The sequence below is a fragment of the Balaenoptera musculus genome, chromosome 15 (genome assembly GCF_009873245.2).
Source record: "Balaenoptera musculus isolate JJ_BM4_2016_0621 chromosome 15, mBalMus1.pri.v3, whole genome shotgun sequence".
NCBI classification, from domain to species: domain Eukaryota; kingdom Metazoa; phylum Chordata; class Mammalia; order Artiodactyla; family Balaenopteridae; genus Balaenoptera; species Balaenoptera musculus.
In genome coordinates, this window is record NC_045799.1 from 43716695 (window position 1) to 43736034 (window position 19340).

General features: G+C 51.3%; 2 protein-coding genes across 8 annotated transcripts in view; one reads left to right on the forward strand and one right to left on the reverse strand.

The window, feature by feature from the left end:
- The first annotated feature begins 548 nt into the window (after positions 1 to 548).
- LOC118881614 lies at positions 549 to 10153 on the forward strand. Its single transcript, XM_036826735.1, has 4 exons — positions 549 to 708; positions 2084 to 2199; positions 2592 to 3125; positions 9942 to 10153. The coding sequence occupies exons 1-4, from the start codon at positions 549 to 551 to the stop codon at positions 9987 to 9989; spliced, it is 858 nt and encodes a 285-aa protein (XP_036682630.1). The 3' UTR covers positions 9990 to 10153.
- A 5367-nt stretch (positions 10154 to 15520) lies between these two features.
- Positions 15521 to 19340, reverse strand: part of SYNDIG1 (synapse differentiation inducing 1) — a 116200-nt gene continuing 112380 nt past the window's right edge. For all 7 annotated transcript variants that reach the window (XM_036826833.1, XM_036826828.1, XM_036826831.1 and 4 more), the window contains one exon: positions 15521 to 16719. In XM_036826833.1, the coding sequence (XP_036682728.1) occupies positions 16561 to 16719 (159 nt within the window). In that variant the 3' untranslated portion in view covers positions 15521 to 16560. The remainder of the gene's footprint in view (positions 16720 to 19340) is intronic.

A 19340-nucleotide genomic window follows, 5' to 3' on the forward strand; every position in this document is an offset into this window, starting at 1 on the left:
AGTGTAGCCCCATGGTCCCTGGGCTCCACCTGGGGCCCTGCACATCCAGGCTCACTGCCATCATCTGAGGGAGGTTTTGGGGCTTGGCTTCTGTTTCCACTTGTCACACGTCCTCGTGTAACTAAAAGGTACTCTCTTTGCGCAGTTTTGGTTCAAACAGAATATGACTACTGTTCGTGATGGAGAAAGGGGGGCGGGCACCAGCACGCCCTCGTGCTGACAGTTTAGAGAGTAAGGCAGAGGCTGGGGTGGGTGCGAGGATGCTGGTGGGAGGAGCGGGGGAGATGGGACGGGGGGAGCGTGTTAATACAAGAGGGTTTCTGAGCGCGCTCCACGCCCCCAGCGCTGGGGGGCTGGGACCAGAGCCAGGACTCGGCCCGCAGGGCCCGCCTCCAGCCCAGCAGCCGCCCCGTGCTGAGCCCAAGAGGCTGGAAAGGGGGCATGTGTGAGCCATGGCCCTACCTGGACATGGGATGTTTGGACCCTTAATTAATTTAAATGTTCCTTAATCATCCTCAGATCATCAACCCTGATGAGGGTTGGTTGCCATGGCCACAGGGCTCTGGCGAGCGAAGGGCCCTCCGCACTTTCACGTCAGTCACTTGGCCTACGTGAAGCTCAGGCAGCTCTGCTCCCAGCTCCAGGCACCTCCAGCAGTTACCGGCACCTCTTCCTTCGGCGACGCCCAAGGATCCCTGGTGCTCCCTGGTAGGAACCAGTCACGACAGGCCATCATTCAGTGTTTCCTCTGTACCCTCACAGCAGTACCACCAGGGATGGCAGAAGAGGAAACAGAGGTTCACAGAGGACCAGTGACATGCGCAAGCCTAGTTATGACTGTCCAGGCCTCGTGCTGGGTGAGGATGTGGTGATACTGGGCAGTTCTGTAGTGTCAGGTGCTGGGCTCGTGTGCAGTATCCCAGCAGCATTGAAATAAGTGCAGGTAATCATCCTGGCTTTTCAGGTGAGTGAGAGGCTCAGAGAGGGTGAGTAACTTGCCTCAGTTCACGGAGCAAGTGAGGGGCTGAGGTGGGCTTCCTGGGTTGCCGGTGCCCACACTTGGGAGCTGTGGTTTGCTGTGGTTCCTGTGTCTTCCTGGAGCAGGGATGTTCCCCCTTCCACGCCACCGCCCACCCGCCCTGTGGTGTGGCCCTGACGGCCGTGACACTGCAGCAGGAGGCAGGGAAGGCGGGTGTGTACTCCACGCACGGGTGCACCCGGGCCTCACGCACAACCCAGAGCGTGTTTCACGGCTAGACGCCCCCGTTGGGACCATCCGAAGCCTCAGCCCAGCGGCTCCTGCAGAATCTCCTTCCAACGGGGGCTGAGTCTTCCAGGCTCCTGCCATTGCACACGACTGTTCGGGACCAGGCCAGATATGTGACGTGTCCCCCAGCAGCTGCGGACGTACCGAGGGCACACGGGGGGGCGGCGAATGCCTGATGCCGTCAAGAGTGGCGCCGACAGCTGGGCCCTGGTCTCCATAATGAACGTCATGAATGTCGCCTGCCCTGCTGTTCCCGGCCTCCTAATTAGAGCGAGGCGTGGTCATCTGTATCCGCTGCAGCTTTTCCAGATTGTTTTTCACCCGTTAGATGATTACGGCTCACACATGGTCAGACGTTTCTTCTGGGAAGTTAGGTCTTCAGAGTGTGGAACTGTCGCCTCACCCCCTCTTCCATGTTCTAGGCCAAACCCGTGAGACTTCAGGAAGCCCGGGAGCCCTGGGCTAAGAGCCGGTCTGCCTCCCCTGCTCAAGGCGTGTGCTTGTCCTGGGCTTGACTGGGTTGTAGACGTGCAGCCCTCTCTCCTCTACTGAGAGGATGTCCCTTTGTTCACAGGGACAGGTCTCCCGAAGACCCTCTCCTTGTGAGAAGTTCTGCAGGTTACCCAGGTCCGTCTCAGTCAGGGGCTGCTGGCTGCTGCAGCAGAAGGACCCCAAGTGTCCAGAGTCTTGAGTACAGAAGTTCGAGCTCCTTCGCTGAGCAGGTTGGCAGGTGGCTCCCTCCATCTGAAGCCTCCTCCCAGGAGTGCGTCCTCCGTGTCCTCCATCCCAGGCCTCATGGTCCGTCCCTGGATCCAGATGCAGAAGGGGAGGTGCGTGGGGAAGGCACAGCCACTTCCCCAGTCCTGGACCAGACACTGCTGGCCTCGCTGGCCCACGTCCTGTTGGTGGGAACTCAGCGGTTACCGCTGCCTGTAAGGAGGCACCGTGCAGTGCGCTGGGTGCCCGGGAGGGAGGAGGGGACACCGCAGTGAGCAGGCCTGGGGCGCAGGTGTGCGTGAAGAGGGCGGGCTCACGGGGCGAGGGACAGGCCTGCTCTCAGCACCTTCCTTGCATGTCCTCCTTCTTCATGACCTGCCGGGTAGGAGCTCGTCCCGGACTTGGTGGTCTTCCCCGATGTCTGGCCATCTCCAACCTGGTTGTGCATCAGAATCACCACAGTTTTCTGGAAACACAGACGCCTGGGGCTCAGCCCCACAGAGGCTGATTCACAGGCCCAAGGTGGGACCTGTGCACCTGCATCTGTAACAAGGCCTGCAGGTCTGGCTGTCCCAGCCCCAATGCTTGGGAGTTGGTTCTGCCCCAGGTCCAAGGAGAGGCGTCCACCACCCACATAGAGGCAGTGCCGCATCTCAGGGGAAGGACAGGGCATCCACTCCCGGCCCGGCTGCAGCAACAATGGGTTCCTTCTCCTGGTCCTGCGGGGGCTCCGAGGGCCCCTGGGCAGGGTGGGGAGGATGCACCCGTCTTGGGGAGATATGAGCCCGGAGATGTATGCGGGTACCGACGACGTCCCTGTGGGGAGATTCGTGTCATCAACATCCCTGCAGAGGAGAGAGCAGACGGCACCACTGCCCCTCCCGCCGCCCCTGTGGTGACCACCCTCTGGCGTCCAGGTCTCCTGGCACAGAGCCAGTCAGACTCGCAGCTGAGGACCCTGTCCGGCTGCCCAAGTGTCCTCGCTGCACAGATAGCCCCGCCCATGTCACTGCCCTGGGAACAGGCTCTGCAGAGACAGTCACTCCTTCCTGCTGTGGTGCCAGGAGCACACTTTCTTCTTCTCCAAGATTCAAGGAGGAATCTGTTATCTCAGCGTCACAAAGCCGAGCACCTCCACAAGGTTTCTCTCTCTAATTTTATTTTATTTTATTTATCTATTTATCTATCTATCTATCTATCTATTTATTTATTAACATATTTTTTGGAGTATAATTGCTTTACAATGCTGTGTTAGTTTCTGCTGTATAACATAGTGAATCAGCTATACGTATACATATATCCCCATATCTCCTCCCTCTTGCATCTTCCTCCCTCCCACCCTCCCTATCCCACCCCTCTAGGTGGTCACAAAGCACAGAGCTGATCTCCCTGTGCTATGTGGCTGCTTCCCACTAGCTATCAATTTTACATTTGGTAGTGTATATATGTCCATGCCACTCTCTCACTTCATCCCATCTTACCCTTCCCCCCTCCCTGTGAGCTCAATTCCATTCTCTATGTCTGCATTTTTACTCCTGTCCTGCCCCTAGGTTCATTAGAACCATTTTTTTTTTTTTAGATTCCATATATATGTGTTAGCATACGGTATTTGTTTTTCTCTTTCTGACTTACTTCACTCTGTATGACAGTCTCTAGGTCAATCCACATCACTACAAATAACTAAATTTTGTTTCTTTTTATGGCTAAGTAATATTCCATTGTATATATGTGCCATTCCACTGTATATATATTCCATTGTATATATATATGTGTGTGTGTATATATCTTCTTTATCCATTCATCTGTTGATGGACACTTAGGTTGCTTCCATGTCCTGGCTATTGTAAATAGAGCTGCAATGAACATTGTGGTATGTGACTCTTTTTGAATTATGGTTTCCTCAGGGTATATACCCAGTAGTGGGATTGCTGGGTCTTATGGTAGTTCTATTTTTAGTTTTTTGAGAAACCGCCATACTGTTCTCCATAGTGACTGTATCAGTTTATATTCCCACCAACAGTGCAAGAGGGTTCCCTTTTCTCCACACCCTCTCCAGCATTTATTGTTTGTAGATTTTTTAACGATGGCCATTCTGACCGGTGTGAGGTGATACCTCATTGTAATTTTGATTTGCATTTCTCTAATGATTGGTGATGTTGAACATCCTTTCATGTGTTTGTTGGCAATCTGTATATCTTCTTTGGAGAAATGTCTCTTTAGGTCTTTTGCCCATTTTTGGATTGGGTTGTTTGTTTTTTTGATATTGAGCTGCATGAGCTGCTTATATATTTTGGAGATTAATCCTTTGTCAGTTGCTTCATTGGCAAATATTTTCACCCATTCTGAGGGTTGTCTTTTCATCTTGTTTATGATTTCCTTTGCTGTGCAAAGGCTTTTAAGTTTCATTAGGTCCCATTTGTTTATTTTTGTTTTTATTTTCATTTCTCTAGGAGGTGGGTCAAAAAGGATCTTGCTGTGATTTATGTCATGGAGTGTTCTGCCTATGTTTTCCTCTAAGAGTTTTATAGTGTCTGGCCTTACATTTAGGTCTTTAATCCATTTTGAGTTTATTTTTGTGTATGGTTTTAGGGAGTGTTATAATTTCATTCTTTTACATGTAGCTGTCCAGTTTTCCCAGCACCACTTATTGAAGAGGCTGTCTTTTCTCCACTGCATATTCTTGCCTCCTTTATCAAAGATAAGGTGACCATAGGTGCGTGGATTTATCTCTGGGCTTTCTATCCTGTTCCATTGATCTATATTTCTGTTTTTGTGCCAGTACCATACTGTCTTGATTACTGTAGCTTTGTAGTATAGTCTGAAGCCAGGAAGCCTGATTCCTCCAGCTCCGTTTTTCTTTCTCAAGGTTGCTTTGGCTATTCGGGGTCTTTTGTGTTTCCATACAAATTGTGAAATTTTATGTTCTAGTTCTGTGAAAAATGCCATTGGTAGTTTGATAGGGATTGCATTGAATCTGTAGATTGCTTTGGGTAGTATAGTCATTTTCAAAATGTTGATTCTTCCAATCCAAGAACATGATATATCTCTCCATCTGTTTGTATCATCTTTAATTTCTTTCATCAGTGTCTTATAATTTTCTGCAAACAGGTCTTTTGTCTCCTTAGGTAGGTTTATTCCTAAGTATTTTATTCTTTTTGTTGCAATGGTAAATGGGAGTGTTTCCTTAATTTCTCTTTCAGATTTTTCATCATTAGTATATAGGAATGCAAGAGATTTCTGTGCATTAATTTTGTGTCTTGCTACTTTAACAAATTCATTGGTTAGCTCTAGTAGTTTTCTGGTGGCATCTTTAGGATTCTCTATGTATAGTATCATGTCATCTGCAAACAGTGACAGTTTTACTTCTTTTCCGATTTGGAGTCCATTTATTTCTTTTTCTTCTCTGACTGCTGTGTCTAAAACTTCCAAAACTATGTTGAATAATAGTGGTGAGAGTGGGTAACATTGTCTTGTTCCTGATCTTAGTGGAAATTGTTTCAGTGTTTCACCATTGAGAATGATGTTGGCTGTGGGTTTGTCATATATAGCCTTTATTATGTTGAGGTAAGTTCCCTCTATGCCTACTTTCTGGAGGGTTTTTATCATAAATGGGTGTTGAATTTTGTCAAAAGTTTTTCTGCATCTATTGAGATGATCATATGGTTTTTCTCCTTCAGTTTGTTAATATGGTTTGTCACATGGATTGATTTCCATATATTGAAGAATCCTTGCATTCCTGGGATGAACCCCACTTGATCATGGTGTATGATCCTTTTAATGTGCTGTTGGATTCTGCTTGCTAGTATTTTGTTAAGGATTTTTGCATCTATGTTCATCAGTGATATTGGCCTGTAGTTTTCTTTTTTTGTGGCATCTTTGTCTGGTTTTGGTATCAGGGTGATGGTGGCCTCATAGAATGAGTTTGGGAGTGTTCCTCCCTCTGCTATATTTTGGAAGAGTTTGAGAAGGATAGGTGTTAGCTCTTCTCTAAATGTTTGATAGAATTCGCTTGGTGAATGTGAATGTGAAGCCATCTGGTCCTAGGCTTTTGTTTGTTGAAAGATTTTTAAATCACAATTTCAATTTCAGTGCCTGTGACTGGTCTGTTTATATTTTCTATTTCTTCCTGGTTCAGTCTCGGAAAGTTGTGCTTTTCTAAGAATTTGTCCATTTCTTCCAGGTTGTCCATTTAATTGGCATATAGTTGCTTGTAGTAATCTCTCATGATCCTTTGTATTTCTGCAGTGTCAGTTGTTACTTCTCCTTTTTCATTTCTAATTCTATTGATTTGAGTCTTCTCCCTTTTTCTCTTGATGAGTCTGGCTAATGGTTTATCAATTTTGTTTATCTTCTCAAAGAACCAGCTTTTAGTTTTATTGATCTTTGCTATCATTTCCTTCATTTCTTTTTCATTTATTTCTGATCTGATCTTTACGATTTCTTTCCTTATGCTAACTTTGGGTTTTTTTTGTTCTTCTTTCTCTAATTGCCTTAGGTGTAAGGTTAGGTTGTTTATTTGAGATGTTTCTTGTTTCTTGAGGTAGCATTGTATTGCTATAAACTTCCCTCTTAGAACTGCTTTTGCTGCATCCCATAGGTTTTGGGTTGTCGTGTTTTCATTGTCATTTGTTTCTAGGTATTTTTTGATTTCCTCTTTGATTTCTTCAGTGATCTCTTGGTTATTTAGTAGTGTATTGTTTAGCCTTCATGTGTTTGTATTTTTTACAGATTTTTTCCTGTAATTGATGTCTAGTCTCATAGCATTGTGGTCAGAAAAGATACTTGATACGATTTCAATTTTCTTAAATTTACCAAGGCTTGATTTGTGACCCAAGATATGATCTATCCTGGAGAATGTTCCATGAGCACTTGAGAAGAAAGTGTAATCTGCTGTTTTTGGATGGAATATCCTGTAAATATCAATTAAGTCCATCTTGTTTAATGTATCATTTAAAGCTTGTGTTTCCTTATTTATTTTCATTTTGGATGATCTGTCCATTGGTGAAAGTGGGGTGTTAAAGTCCCCTACTATGATTGTGTTACTGTCGATTTCCCCTTTTATGGCTGTTAGTATTTGCCTTATGTATTGAGGTGCTCCTATGTTGGGTGCATAAATATTTACAGTTGTTATATCTTCTTCTTGGATTGATCCCTTGATCATTATGTAGTGTCCTTCTTTGTCTCTTGTTATAGTCTTTATTTTAAAGTCTATTTTGTCTAATATGAGAATTGCTACTCCAGCTTTCTTTTGATTTCCATTTACATGGAATATCTTTTTCCATCCCCTCACTTTCAGTCTGCATGTGTCCCTAGGTCTGAAGTGGGTCTCTTGTAGACAGCATATGTATGGGTTTTGTTTTTGTATCCATTCAGCCAGTCTATGTCTTTTGGTTGGAGCATTTAATCCATTTACATTTAAGGTAGTTATTGATATGTATGTTCCTATTACCATTTTCTTAATTGTTTTGGGTTTGTTATTGTAAGTCTTTTCCTTCTCTTGTGTTTCCTGCCTTGAGAAGTTCCTTTAGCATTTGTTGTAGAGCTGGTTTGGTGGTGCTGAATTCTCTTAGCTTTTGCTTATCTGCGAAGGTTTTAATTTCTCTGTCAAATCTGAATGAGATTCTTGCTAGGTAGAGTAATCTTGGTTGTAGGTTTTTCCCTTTCATCACTTTAAATATGTCCTGCCACTCCCTTCTGGCTTGCAGAGTTTCTGCTGAAAGATCAGTTGTTAACCTTATGGGAATTCCCTTGTATGTTAATTGTTGCTTTTCCCTTGTTGCTTTTAATATTTTTTCTTTGTACTTAATTTTTGATAGTTTGATTAATATGTGTCTTGGCATGTTTCTCCTTGGATTTATCCTATATGGGACTCTCTGTGCTTCCTGGACTTGACTATTTCCTTACCCATGTTAGGGAAGTTTTCAACTATAATCTCTTCAAATATTTTCTTAGTCCCTTTTTTTTTCTCTTCTTCTTCTGGGACCCCTATAATTTGAATGTTGGTGTGTTTAATGTTGTCCCAGATGTCTCTGAGATTGTCCTCAATTCTTTTCATTCTTTTTTCTTTATTCTGCTCTGTGGTAGTTATTTCCATTATTTTATCTTCCAGGTCACTTATCCGTTCTGCTGCCTCAGTTATTCTGCTATTGATTCCTTCTAGAGAATTTTAAATTTCATTTATTGTGTTGTTCATCATTGTTTGTTTGCTCTTTAGTTCTTCTAGGTCCTAGTTAAATGTTTCTTGTATTTTCTCCATTCTATTTCCAAGATTTTGAATCATCTTTACTATCATTACTCTGAATTCTTTTTCAGGTAGACTGCCTATTTCCTCTTCATTTGTTTGGTCTGGTGGGTTTTTACCTTGCTCCTTCATCTGCGGTGTATTTCTGTGTCTTCTCATTTTACTTAACTTACTGTGCTTGGGGTCTCCATTTCTAAGGCTGCAGGTTTGTAGTTCCTGTTGTTTTTGGTGTCTGCTCCCAGTGGGTAAAGTTGGTTCAGTGGGTTGTGTAGGCTTCCTGGTGGAGGGAACTGGTGCCTGTGTTCTGGTGGATTAGGCTGGATCTTGTCTTTCTGGTGGGCAGAACCACGTCCAGTGGTGTGTTTTGGGGTGTCTGTGAACTTATTATGATTTTAGGCAGCCTCTCTGCTAATGGGTGGGTTTGTGTTCCTGTCTTGCTAGTTATTTGGCATAGGGTGTCCAGCACTGTAGCTTGCTGGTCGTTGAGTGGAGCTGGGTCTTAGCGTTGAGATGGAGAGCTTTTGCTGTTTGATATTATGTGGGGCCAGGAGGTCTCTTGTGGACCAATGTCCTGAACTCGGCTCTCCCACCTCAGAGTGCTCAGGCCTGGTGAGAGCACCAAGACCCTGTCAGCCACATGGCTCAGAAGAAAAGGGAGAAAAAGAAAGAGAGAAAGCAAGAAAGAAAATAAATAAATACAATACAATAAAATAAAATAATATAGTTATTAAAATAGAAAAAAATTATTAAAAATAAAAAAGTAATTAAAAAAAAAAAAGAGAGAAAGAAGGAAGAGAGCAACCAAGCCAGAAAACAAATCCACCAATGATAACGAGTGCAAAAAACTATACTAAAAAACCAAAACAGAACAAAACAAAAAATGGGCAGTCAGAACTCTAGGACAAATGGCAAAAGCAAAGCTATACAGACAAAATCACACAAAGAAGCATACACATACACACTCACAAAAGGAGAAAAAAGAAAAATATGTATATGTAAAAAAATAAAAAAAGGAAGAGAGCAACCAAATCAACAAACAAATCTACCAATGATAATAAGCTCTAAACACCAAACTAAGATAAATATAAAACGAGAAACAAATTAGATGCAGAAAGCAAACCCCAAGTCTACAGTTGCTCCCAAAGTCCACCGCCTCAATTTTGGGATGATTTGTTGTCTATTCAGGTATTCCACAGATGCAGGGTACATCAAGTTGACTGTGGAGATTCACTCTGCTGCTCCTGAGGCTGCTGGGAGAAATTTCCCTTTCTCTTCTTTGTTCACACAGCTCCTGGGGTTCAGCTTCGGATTTGGCCCTGCCTCTGCGTGTAGGTCGCCTGAGGCTGTCTTTTGGGAAGTCTGAGGTCCTCTGCCAGTGTTCAGTAGGTGTTCTGTAGGAGTTGTTTCACATGTAGATGTAGTTTTGATGTATTTGTGGGGAAGAAGGTGATCTCCACGTCTTACTTCTCTGCCATCTTGAAGGCGCCCCTCTCTCTTTAATTTTAAGTGCAGTTTTTTCCAAGCGGAGCAGGTGTCTGCAGCTCTGGGTTCTCGGAGGATGCTGGCAGGTCCGACCTCAGTGGGGGAGGACAGCCAGGGCCTCCGTCACAGAACACTTTGAACGTTTCTTTTTAGGTGGGCACGTGGATTCTCAGATGCAGAGAAAATCCACACTCTTGGTTCGGAACCTGTCCTGTGTCGCTTTTTCCTTTGTAGGAAGAAGAAGCGCCCTGTCTGCTGAGAGGAGTTCTGTTCGGCCTCTGAACCTCAGTTTCCCTGTTTGTGAATCAGAAAACTAATTCCCACCCTCCTGCATCACAGGGCCTTTCTCGAGAGGATCAGATTTAATCAGAGTCAACAATCTATGTACAACACTTACTGCTTCCCAAATGACTGATGCTGAGGGAATAAACAAACTCATAAAATAAGATGTCCGTCCTCGAAAAAATCGTAAAATTCAGAGGAAGGTACAGTTATGTCAACAACCAGGATGCAGGGCTGAACTAGTGATCACGAGGCAATCACAGTCCCGGGACCCCATCTCCATGGCAGGCCTGCTACCCGCCTTGCCCCCACTTTAGTGATGAGGGTCCATCACATGCCTGCAAGGGGGCGGCAGGACCCAGCCTGTTCTGCTGGGACTGGAGATGGTGACCCTTGGGAGCAGGCACTGTGTCTTCTGGACCTCCTTGTGCCTCAAGCCCAGCAGAGTGCCTGGCACAAGGTCAGTCTCTGAGTTTTCTTAACCATGTAACATACCATACACACAGTGATGTGTGTAACAGTTTGAGAACCATGGCCCCCCAGCCCGAGCTCCCCTCTGCTGACTGCACCCCCTCTCTACTTTCTTCCCATCATCTTTCATCACCTAAGGAAACATCACTACAGTTTGGATTCTCCTCCTTTGAACCAGATCTAAATGGACCACGACAGGCATCTTCTAAGACGTGTGTTTTCTGCTTGCTGCTGTCTTGAGATTCAGACAGTTGACGTTCCCTCCAGGGCAGGGCTGATGGCAATGGGTCCATGAATGCTGCTGAGTGAAGGCAGCGGGTGTGGGGGTAAAGACCCCGCGTGCCCGGCAGAGGAGGAGGGGGGAGTCCTGGGCTCGCAGGAGCCTGAAAGCCAGGCTTGGTGACAGCTGCACCCCCTGGACCTTTGAGGATGGGCCTGACTCTGCTGGGTGCCTGCGTGGGTCAGGAGGCAGCCAGGGACTCCAGCCAGACAGGGCACAATGCCAGGGCATCAGCAAGGGCAGGGAGGGGGCTCGGGACTCCTGGGGAGGAAGCAGGACTTCATTCCCTGCAGACACTGCTGCCCCCACCACCTCCACCATCAGAGGAGGCCCCTGCCCAGAGGGGGGACTGAGCTGCCCACACCCAGGCCCCCTGGTGAGCTCTTGAGTCACCGGATCTCGGCATTCCTAGGTGGGGCCCTGAAAGTGGTCATCCACAAAGTCCAGGGACTCTTCCTGCTCTCTGCCTTGGCCGTGTCCTGTCCATCCCCTCAGCCTTTTCCTGTCCATGACCTTTCCCAGGACGAACGTCCACCAGACAAAAAAATTTCACAGCCCTTCACCCAATTCAGTCCTGTGGCAAGAGCTCCATCCCCAAGGCCAACAGAATACGCGTGTCTTACAAAACTTGCTGAGACCACATCCAGGGAACGAAGACATTACAGTAGGTGACTGAGAAGATGCCCACTCTTCCCCAACTTGTCCCATCTACAAATAGTTTGAGTCCACATATGGATTCTCTGGTGTAGACAGACAGCAGCCCAAGTCACTGTTTATTCTTCAGCTGAATCACGAGTTGGACTTTGGTGACCTGAGGTGTTACAACCGAAGGCCCGAGGGAATGGACAGCTGAGTGTCGTGCTGGGATTTTGTGAGACACCCCCCGCCTCCCACCCAAGATGTGCAGGTATTTTATCTATTGTCCATCCCTATCTATCTATCTATCTATCTATTTATCTATCTACCAACCTACCTACCTATCATCTTCAAACTGACCTCAAATGACCTGATTCCAGTGAAAACACAAGCCCAGTCCCCTAGAGGCCATAGGGGCAATGGATACCCACCCTGGCACTTAACTGGCCCCTACAGAGCACCGTGAATTCAATCAATCTCTGCTGGTCTGTCGAGTGCCCAGTGGAGGCTGCATTCAGACACGTGAACCTGTCTCTCTGGCAGGTAAGTGTGGCCCCAGCTCACTGGTTGCTGGAGGGGAGTGTACCTCTGGGTGGCAAGGACACTGGGCAGTGCTCAGCTAAAGGAACAGTCATCTCGGTGTCCCTGCACAGCAGGGCCTGGGGCAGTGGCAAACAGGAGCCTCGGCCAAAGGCCAGAGCCATCCCGACGCTGCTGCTGGGCTCGGTGGAGGCGGGAAGCCTGAGCCGTTTCAGGCCACGCACGGCTCCCCCCTGGAGAGCCCGGGCCCCCTCACCCTTGGGGTGTGTCCACCTGGGGCTTCTCCCTGGAGGCCCCCACATTCTGCCCCCGTCACCCCAACCACCCTTCCTGATCCTGCCGTGTGTCTTTTCCATCCAGCAGAAGTGGGAAAATCTTTAGACCCCTGTGATTCCCCTGCCCTGTGACTCACTCAAGACACCCTCTCTGCTACGAAGACCCACAGGGAGCCCCGCTCCCAGGGGTCACCATGCCCTGCCGTGTGGGACAGCTGTACGTGCGCTTGTCATTGACCCTGGAGCCTGTTCCAAGGCTGCCGTGGGCCCCACCTGTCATTCCCGCAGCTCCTTAAATGCCCTATCCATCCTCACCCACGTGGAGCTCTGACCCCTTCCCGTGGGTCAGGGAGATGACAAATTCATGCTTGTCTGGCGGGGAGCCAGCCGTCCGCAGGCCCCGGCTGTCTGCGGGTTCGCCGTCCATCCTTGGTTTGCTACCAGGCACAGAATCTTCAGGTGAGATTCCCAGGGGGTGAGGCCCCGCCCTCTGTCCCCCTCCGGGCAGCTCAGCACATCCTGAAGACCAGGGAGGGGCTTTCAAGAGGTCAAGTGGGCGACATCACAGCCACAGCCTCACACCACGTCCGGCTCCACCCGACGCTCCCAAGGTCATTGACAGCAGAGCACAGACGTGAACCTGGCCTCTAGTTGGTTAGAGACGGGACAGGTGTGTTTCCGAGAGGTCAGTGTCAGCTCAGGGTCTGAATCTACACTTAACTCTTTATTGGCAAATTGGGTCAACAGATGTCAACACCCATGGCAACAAAGGCAGGTGGACTTTGAGGGGACAACACAAGATTGTCCTCAGGGCTGGGGCTGAAGCCAATCCACAGGGGCCCCTGGGAGGCCCTATAAAGCCTCAGGGGCCCTGGAAAGGCAGCTCAGTGCCATGACCACTGGGCATTCGTGTCCGGAAGTGGTAGCAGCTGTTGGCCTACGGGAAGGCAGCTCATGGATGATTTTAAACCTGGAAGCTGCCCTGAATGAGAGGTGGCCTCCAGCATCCGGAGAGGCACAGGGTGACTGGCAGGGGTGAGGGACACCCTGCCTTGGCTTTTGGTGTCAGTGGGACCCCGTTCCCAGGCAGCTGTGTGGCCCCACTGTCTGTGGCATCTCTGGCAGCCGCTGATGGCACAGTGACCGAGGGATGTGGCCTCCCTGACAGGGTTCCCCTTGGGATCCGGGGTAGTTCCCTGGGGAGAGTTGGAATAGCTGGGCAAGCGGGGACACCTGGTGGGGCACGACACCCGGTGGAGCAGGATGCCCAGGGAAGCAGGGGCAGAGAGGGGCCTCGGGGCGGCAGGAGCCCAGCAGCCTGTGGCATCTGCAAGGATGTGGGCGGACCTCTGCTGTGCAGAGGAATCAGACACCCACCTTTGCCAAGATGACACTTCCATGGAGGTTGCCTCAGGCCCCCTCCCCACTCGCCCCACCACCCACTGGCAAAGACGGGCTGCGAACATAAACCAAAGTCCTTTCGGGTCCCTCAGAGTCCTGACCCACTAACGTCTGGGCACAGATGTGATTCCTCACATTTTTGGTAAACCACGACTGAGGCCACGTGCCGTAAGGGGGGGTGACGGGTTAGGGTCTGACCATCTGGGTGGCAGCTGACTTTGCTGTTTCCGGGGAGCATGACTTTGGGGAACTTGCAGGCGCTGGGTCTCCGCTGCAGAAAGTGTTTTGACGAGAATGCAACGGGCGCAGCGCGGACGCTGTGCCTGCGGTTCCACCAGGCACCTTGTGGCCTGGGGGGGTGGGTGCCGGGCGGGGCCTGTCCTCACTCTCCAGATGACACAGGTGGTGCCGGGCGAGTTACCTGCTCTCACCCTCAGCTCTGACTCCCACCTGCCGGGGCTCTCGGGACTTTGTGGGAAAACTGGGCCCAGGGCCTGGGGCAGGGCCTGCCTAGGGGGTGCCTCGTCTGCGGCGGCTGCAGTGACAGTGGGACAACGTGGTCCTAGGGAGGCGCACGGTGGCCCCAAAACACTTAGAAGATGCCGTGTGGACAGTGGCCACCCACAGAGCCACTGCCCTGACGAGGCCGAGCTGGTGGCGGCGCTGGGCCGCGCCGTGTCCACCTGTCAAGTGAGCTGCGGGGCTGCACGTGGCCGGTCAGTTGTCCTCGGCCAGGCTGGACCTCACCCCCTGCACACTCATGGCCACAAGGCACCACGTGTGGTCGTGGTGCGGGTCCTGGGGAGGCCTGGAGGAGCCGAGAGGATATGGGGAGGGCTAAAACTTTTAAACGGAGGCCGGGGGGAGACAGGAAGGGGGTCCAACAGGAGCCCAGAGGGGCTGGCGTAGAGCCCCCTGCTGGTGGTGGAGGAGATGGGGGAGAGGACATAATCAAATCCAAAGATAGGCAACTTTGGGCACCTCTTGAACTAAAAATGGACAATTTAGGACACATACAAAGACCATTTCACACAATGGCTCACGATGAATAAACCCAAGAGATTGGGCTGAATAGACGGGAGGGCACAAACCAGCCAGTGGACGTACCCTCAGGGCCTGAGTGACCGTGACCACCCATCTCTGCATGCCCGCGGCCGGGCCTGGCCTCCCTGCTGTGCTCACCGGCTGTCCAAGGAGGTGGCCTAACTAGTCACCCTCCCCTAGAGATGAGGTCCAGAGAAGTGCGCCCACCTGCCCAGGATCACACAGCTAAAACCCAGATTGGTTTGGTTCCAAATCCGCCCTCTCTCACCAGGTTCCTCTGACTCATCCCGGGATGTCTGGGCATCTTCCCTGTGTCCTGCTTAGAGCGTGTTTTTGGAGCATCCATAGGTGCAAGTGCCTGATGGATCTCGGGTTTGACCCAGGAAAGCAGTGCTAATAATTTTCAGAATATTAGATGTTTAAGGTCGAGGAGAAGAGAGGCAAGTGAGGGGATCAAACCTGAGTCCTTATTCCAGGACAGTGGTTCTTAATTTCTGCTGCACTTTGTAATCACCAGGTTGTACCCCTGATCAATCACATAAGATTTCTGGGGCTGGGACCCAGGCAGCAGGGATGTTATAAGTGCTGTGGGTGGAACCACTGCCCTAGAGAGACAGCCTCTGTGTCCACTGAAGGTATCGGGATAATAATATTTACTAATGTCTTCAAGTGGGAACGTCAGAAGCTGGGGATGTTGTGATTCTCATTTCAGGACACCCTGCTACTGCTTCAGCAGCTGAGCCCTGGTGGCTCTGCAGCTACTTTAACAACAAGGAAAAGGTATTAGTGAAACCCAAGGGTTGATATTAATCAGAAAGAAAAGTCTTAAGCAAAAAAGCTAAAAGATAACTTTTGTTAAATAATGAACACTCGTGAAACAGCAATGAAATGGTATTAAAATGTCTGTGATTACGTATTTCTCAGCATTCATCTGATAACTGAAGCAGCATGAAGCAATAGTTGCACTTAAAAAAAAATGACAAGAAAATAGCTATTCATTTAGTTGACAGAGAAGGTTCGTGTCCTCTGAAAGATCACTAGTGTCACTGTCATCACCAAGGTGAATGTCAGCACAGGCGGGTAGAAGCATCCCCCTGCGCTTGTCCTTACACTGAGGGGGCGTCTTGGCTCCTTGGCCTGGAGTTCCTGGAGAAAACCTTGGTCCTTCTGGGAGGAGTCTGGGGAGGGGCCGGCCTGCCCCGGGCCCCAGGTCAACGAGGCCCCAGGATTGCATATTGCCGCATGGTGGCTGTGGAGTATGGACACATTCCAGAGGAGGCCTGATGTTCCTAGGCTGGGGACAGCGTGGAGGGAGTGACATTCTGGGCCTGGGAACGATTCTGGCTGTGCATTCTCAGGGATGGACCCCTCTGGAGAGCCGTGACACCTGGGGGTCCTGCCAGCAGCTGCTCTGTCTCTCTTGCCGCCCACCCCATTGCCTTCCTGCGGGGGAAGGCACGTGGACTGGGGAGCAGTGCCAGAGGAGTCAGGTGGGGCCACAGACAGAAGAGCACGTGTCCCCTGCCCTCTGCCTGTTGCACCATATTCCATAAAAGTAAACACATGTTCCTGTTTGTCTATTGCTAATGCTATGGCATTCCAGGCACTGGCACCAGCGTTAATCCACCAGAATCCATCCAGAGACAGCCGCGAGGGTCGGGATCTTTGGAGTGTCCGTTTGGAAGGGTTAGCAGTGCCCATCTGTCCCATGCTCTGCACAGTGCTGTGAAAACGATATGAAAGGGTGAAAACAAAAGGAATCCATGGGCAGAAGATCCCAGGGCTTTATGGCGTCATTGGCGATGACTTACACTGTACAGCATCACACAGGTGTGTCTACCTGTGTGTCCACCCTTGCCAGCCCCGCTCCTCTGCACCCGCACACAACTGGCCCAGGCTCTTCATGCGATGCGCCCGGGGAGGCTCATAGGTGGTTGCTCTTGGAGAGGTAGGCGATGAGGGCCACGGCCACGCCCACGTAGATGCCGGTCCCAATGGTGATGGAGAGCACGGCCAGGAAGAGGGCCCGCCGGGAGCTGGTGCTGGCCTGGTGAAAGTCCCCCTTGGCCACGGCTTTGTTCGTCTGCAGCGGGAGGAGGGAGAGGAAAAAGGGGGTCAAGATGAGCAAGGCAAACCGAGAGGGGACTCACTGAGGGGGAGTTGTGCAGGGAAGGCGGGGGGGCTGTCGCTCACCACTGCTCCCCCCTGCCCTGCAAGGCAGTCAAAGCTTAAAGGAAAGAAAGCGAAGCCCCAGGGATACCCAGGCCGGCAGTTGTCAGCTGAGCACCAGCCACAGGAGTCCCGGGTCTCGGGCACCAGGACGCGAGGGCGGGGACGTCACAGCTCAGCGGTCCCCTTTTGCCCGGTAAAGATACGTGAACAGTTTTCTAAAGTGTGTTCACACTTACCTCCTCCGATCCTTACAGCGTACGGCGGTGTGGGGAAGGAAACGGGAGTTCTCGTTACCCGGAGAGGAGCCCGAGGCATAAGCTCCTTCAGTGGACTGCGGATACCGAGACTCCACTCCCCAGCCGGCGGCGCGGGAATCTGCGTGCCCAATGCCCCCTCCCTGCCGTGGCGGGGCCGGAAAATTCATCCACCAGTGAAATAACTCGAGGTGAGACCAGCGCCTCTATTTCTGGTCACCCGATTGCATAGCGAGGTGTTAGTTTAGTGAGATTCGGGGTCATGACCTCGGGGTCATGAAGCAGATGGGAACGTGGCGGTTTCGGGTGTTGTGTCAGATTTGGCGTTTTGTGGTGGAGCCCACCTTCACCACGGCCAGCCCCCTCCTCCTCGTCCCCTCGACAAGGGAGGCCCAGGGCTGTGGGGACCATCGTGTGATCCAGCTGTGACATCACGGCTGATGCCCCCCGAGGGATGGCAGATGAGGGTGGAGGCCAGCAGGGCAGGTGCCCCCGGAGCGTCATGGGGCGCTGAGGAGGGCTGACCCCCGGCAGGGCGGGGTGCTCCTCGTCAGGGCAAAGGCAGAGCTCACTCCCCGTGTGGGACGTCCTGACCCCCTCAGGACCCATCTCCAGGAACCGGACTCTCACCGGATCCCGTCTCCGTGCGTGTTGAGTGTATTTCTACTTTTTGTGGGCAGGATGGGAGGTGGCATCCTGTTTACTCAGACACCGAGGTCCCAGACTCAGAGGTCACCAGGAGATGACTTTCCGTCCTCCGCAGCTCTGCCCCTGACCTGATGAGACGTCGGGTGGAGAAGGGCCTCTGGTCCGCTCGTGTCCTTTTATTTTTTCCTCTAACTTCTGGTTCTTGAGGGCCAGTTTTATGTCCTCCTCCCCAATTTTTGGGCTTGGAAGTGAGCCTGGGGGTTCCCTGTGGACGATCTTTGATGAAGCGGAGTGAAGAGAACGTGAGCAGGAAGCTCCCAGGACAACAGTAGCTACGTCTCAGCTGAGTTCACCCCAAACTCTCCAGGGCCCTCCCTGCTGGCCCCCTCTGTCAGGGTGGGCCCCCCAACCCCAGCCCAGCCGGGGCTCTGCTGCAGGAGCCACGCACAGACAGACAGACAGACAGACCGGGAGGCCGGGCCGGGCACTCGGACCACGCGGGGAGCTCCCGACTCCGAGGGCTGCCCGTCTCATCTGGGTCCACGCACGCACTCGGGACCCTCAGTGGCTGGAAGCCCCGGTGAGCTGCTTATAATGCCTGCGTCGACTGGGCTCCCCGAGGGCCGCCCTGGACGGCCTGACCCGCGGGCGTGGGACCGAATCCGGGCGCTCTGTCCTCTCTCCTGACGGGTGGGCTCACTGTCCTCTGCTGACCTATATCATCCCCAGCCGGGCAGCTTAAATCAAGAACAAGCCGCTAACCTCTCCCAGGTTCCGGCGTTAGGGGTTTGGGAGCCCCTCGGTGGGTGACTCTGCCTGGGCCTGGAGGGGCCTGGGCTGCAGTCTCTTGACGTCCTGGCTGCGTTGTGGGCTGAGGCAGGAGCTCACAGCGTCCCCCTACCGGGACCCGCCCGCTCCTTCCTTGCGGCCCCACAGCCCTCGGGTCCACCTAGGGTCCCCTCCCAGATGGCAGCCTGGCCTCACGGTCTCTGGGGACCAGCTCCTGGGGCCCCTGCACAGAAGCGGGGCTGCGGCTGGGGGTTGGCTGACGTTTGCACAGCTGAAAGGAAACTCTTGTGAAGAAGGACGCACACACAGGACGACACAGTGGGTGGCCCCTCCTTCCAGGAAAAGCAGAATCCCGGGGGGTGCAGCCTTGGGGCAGTGACACATGGGGGTCCCACTGAAGCTCATCCTGAGGGGGTCCCCATGGGCAGCTTTCTGTCCGTGTGGCCTCTGTGACCCCAGAGGCCGACCCCAGGGCTGCCGCATTGGGCAGAGGGAGGGGCACGGCGTGTGTCACCGGACAGCCCCTTGGACCCTGTCTGCAAACGGCTGTCCCACTCCCCACAGGCTGGGAACATCCCTGTGGCTGGCTTTCCTTCCCTGCCCTTTTGGCCAGAGATCACCAAGTGAAGTTCGTTCCTTTCTTTTTTGAGGTCTTTTGCTCAGAAAACAGAAAGTGCAGGTGACTGGCCTGGTTCTGAGTAGCATCTTCTGCGCGCCAGGGGCTCAGAGGGACCCAGAGAGTGTGCCGTCCACCCTCATGGACGCTGCTTGGAGTATAAGTCACAGGCGAGGGAGAGAGTCTTAACTCAGGTCGAAGAGCTGGAGGTCAGAGTCAGGGAGT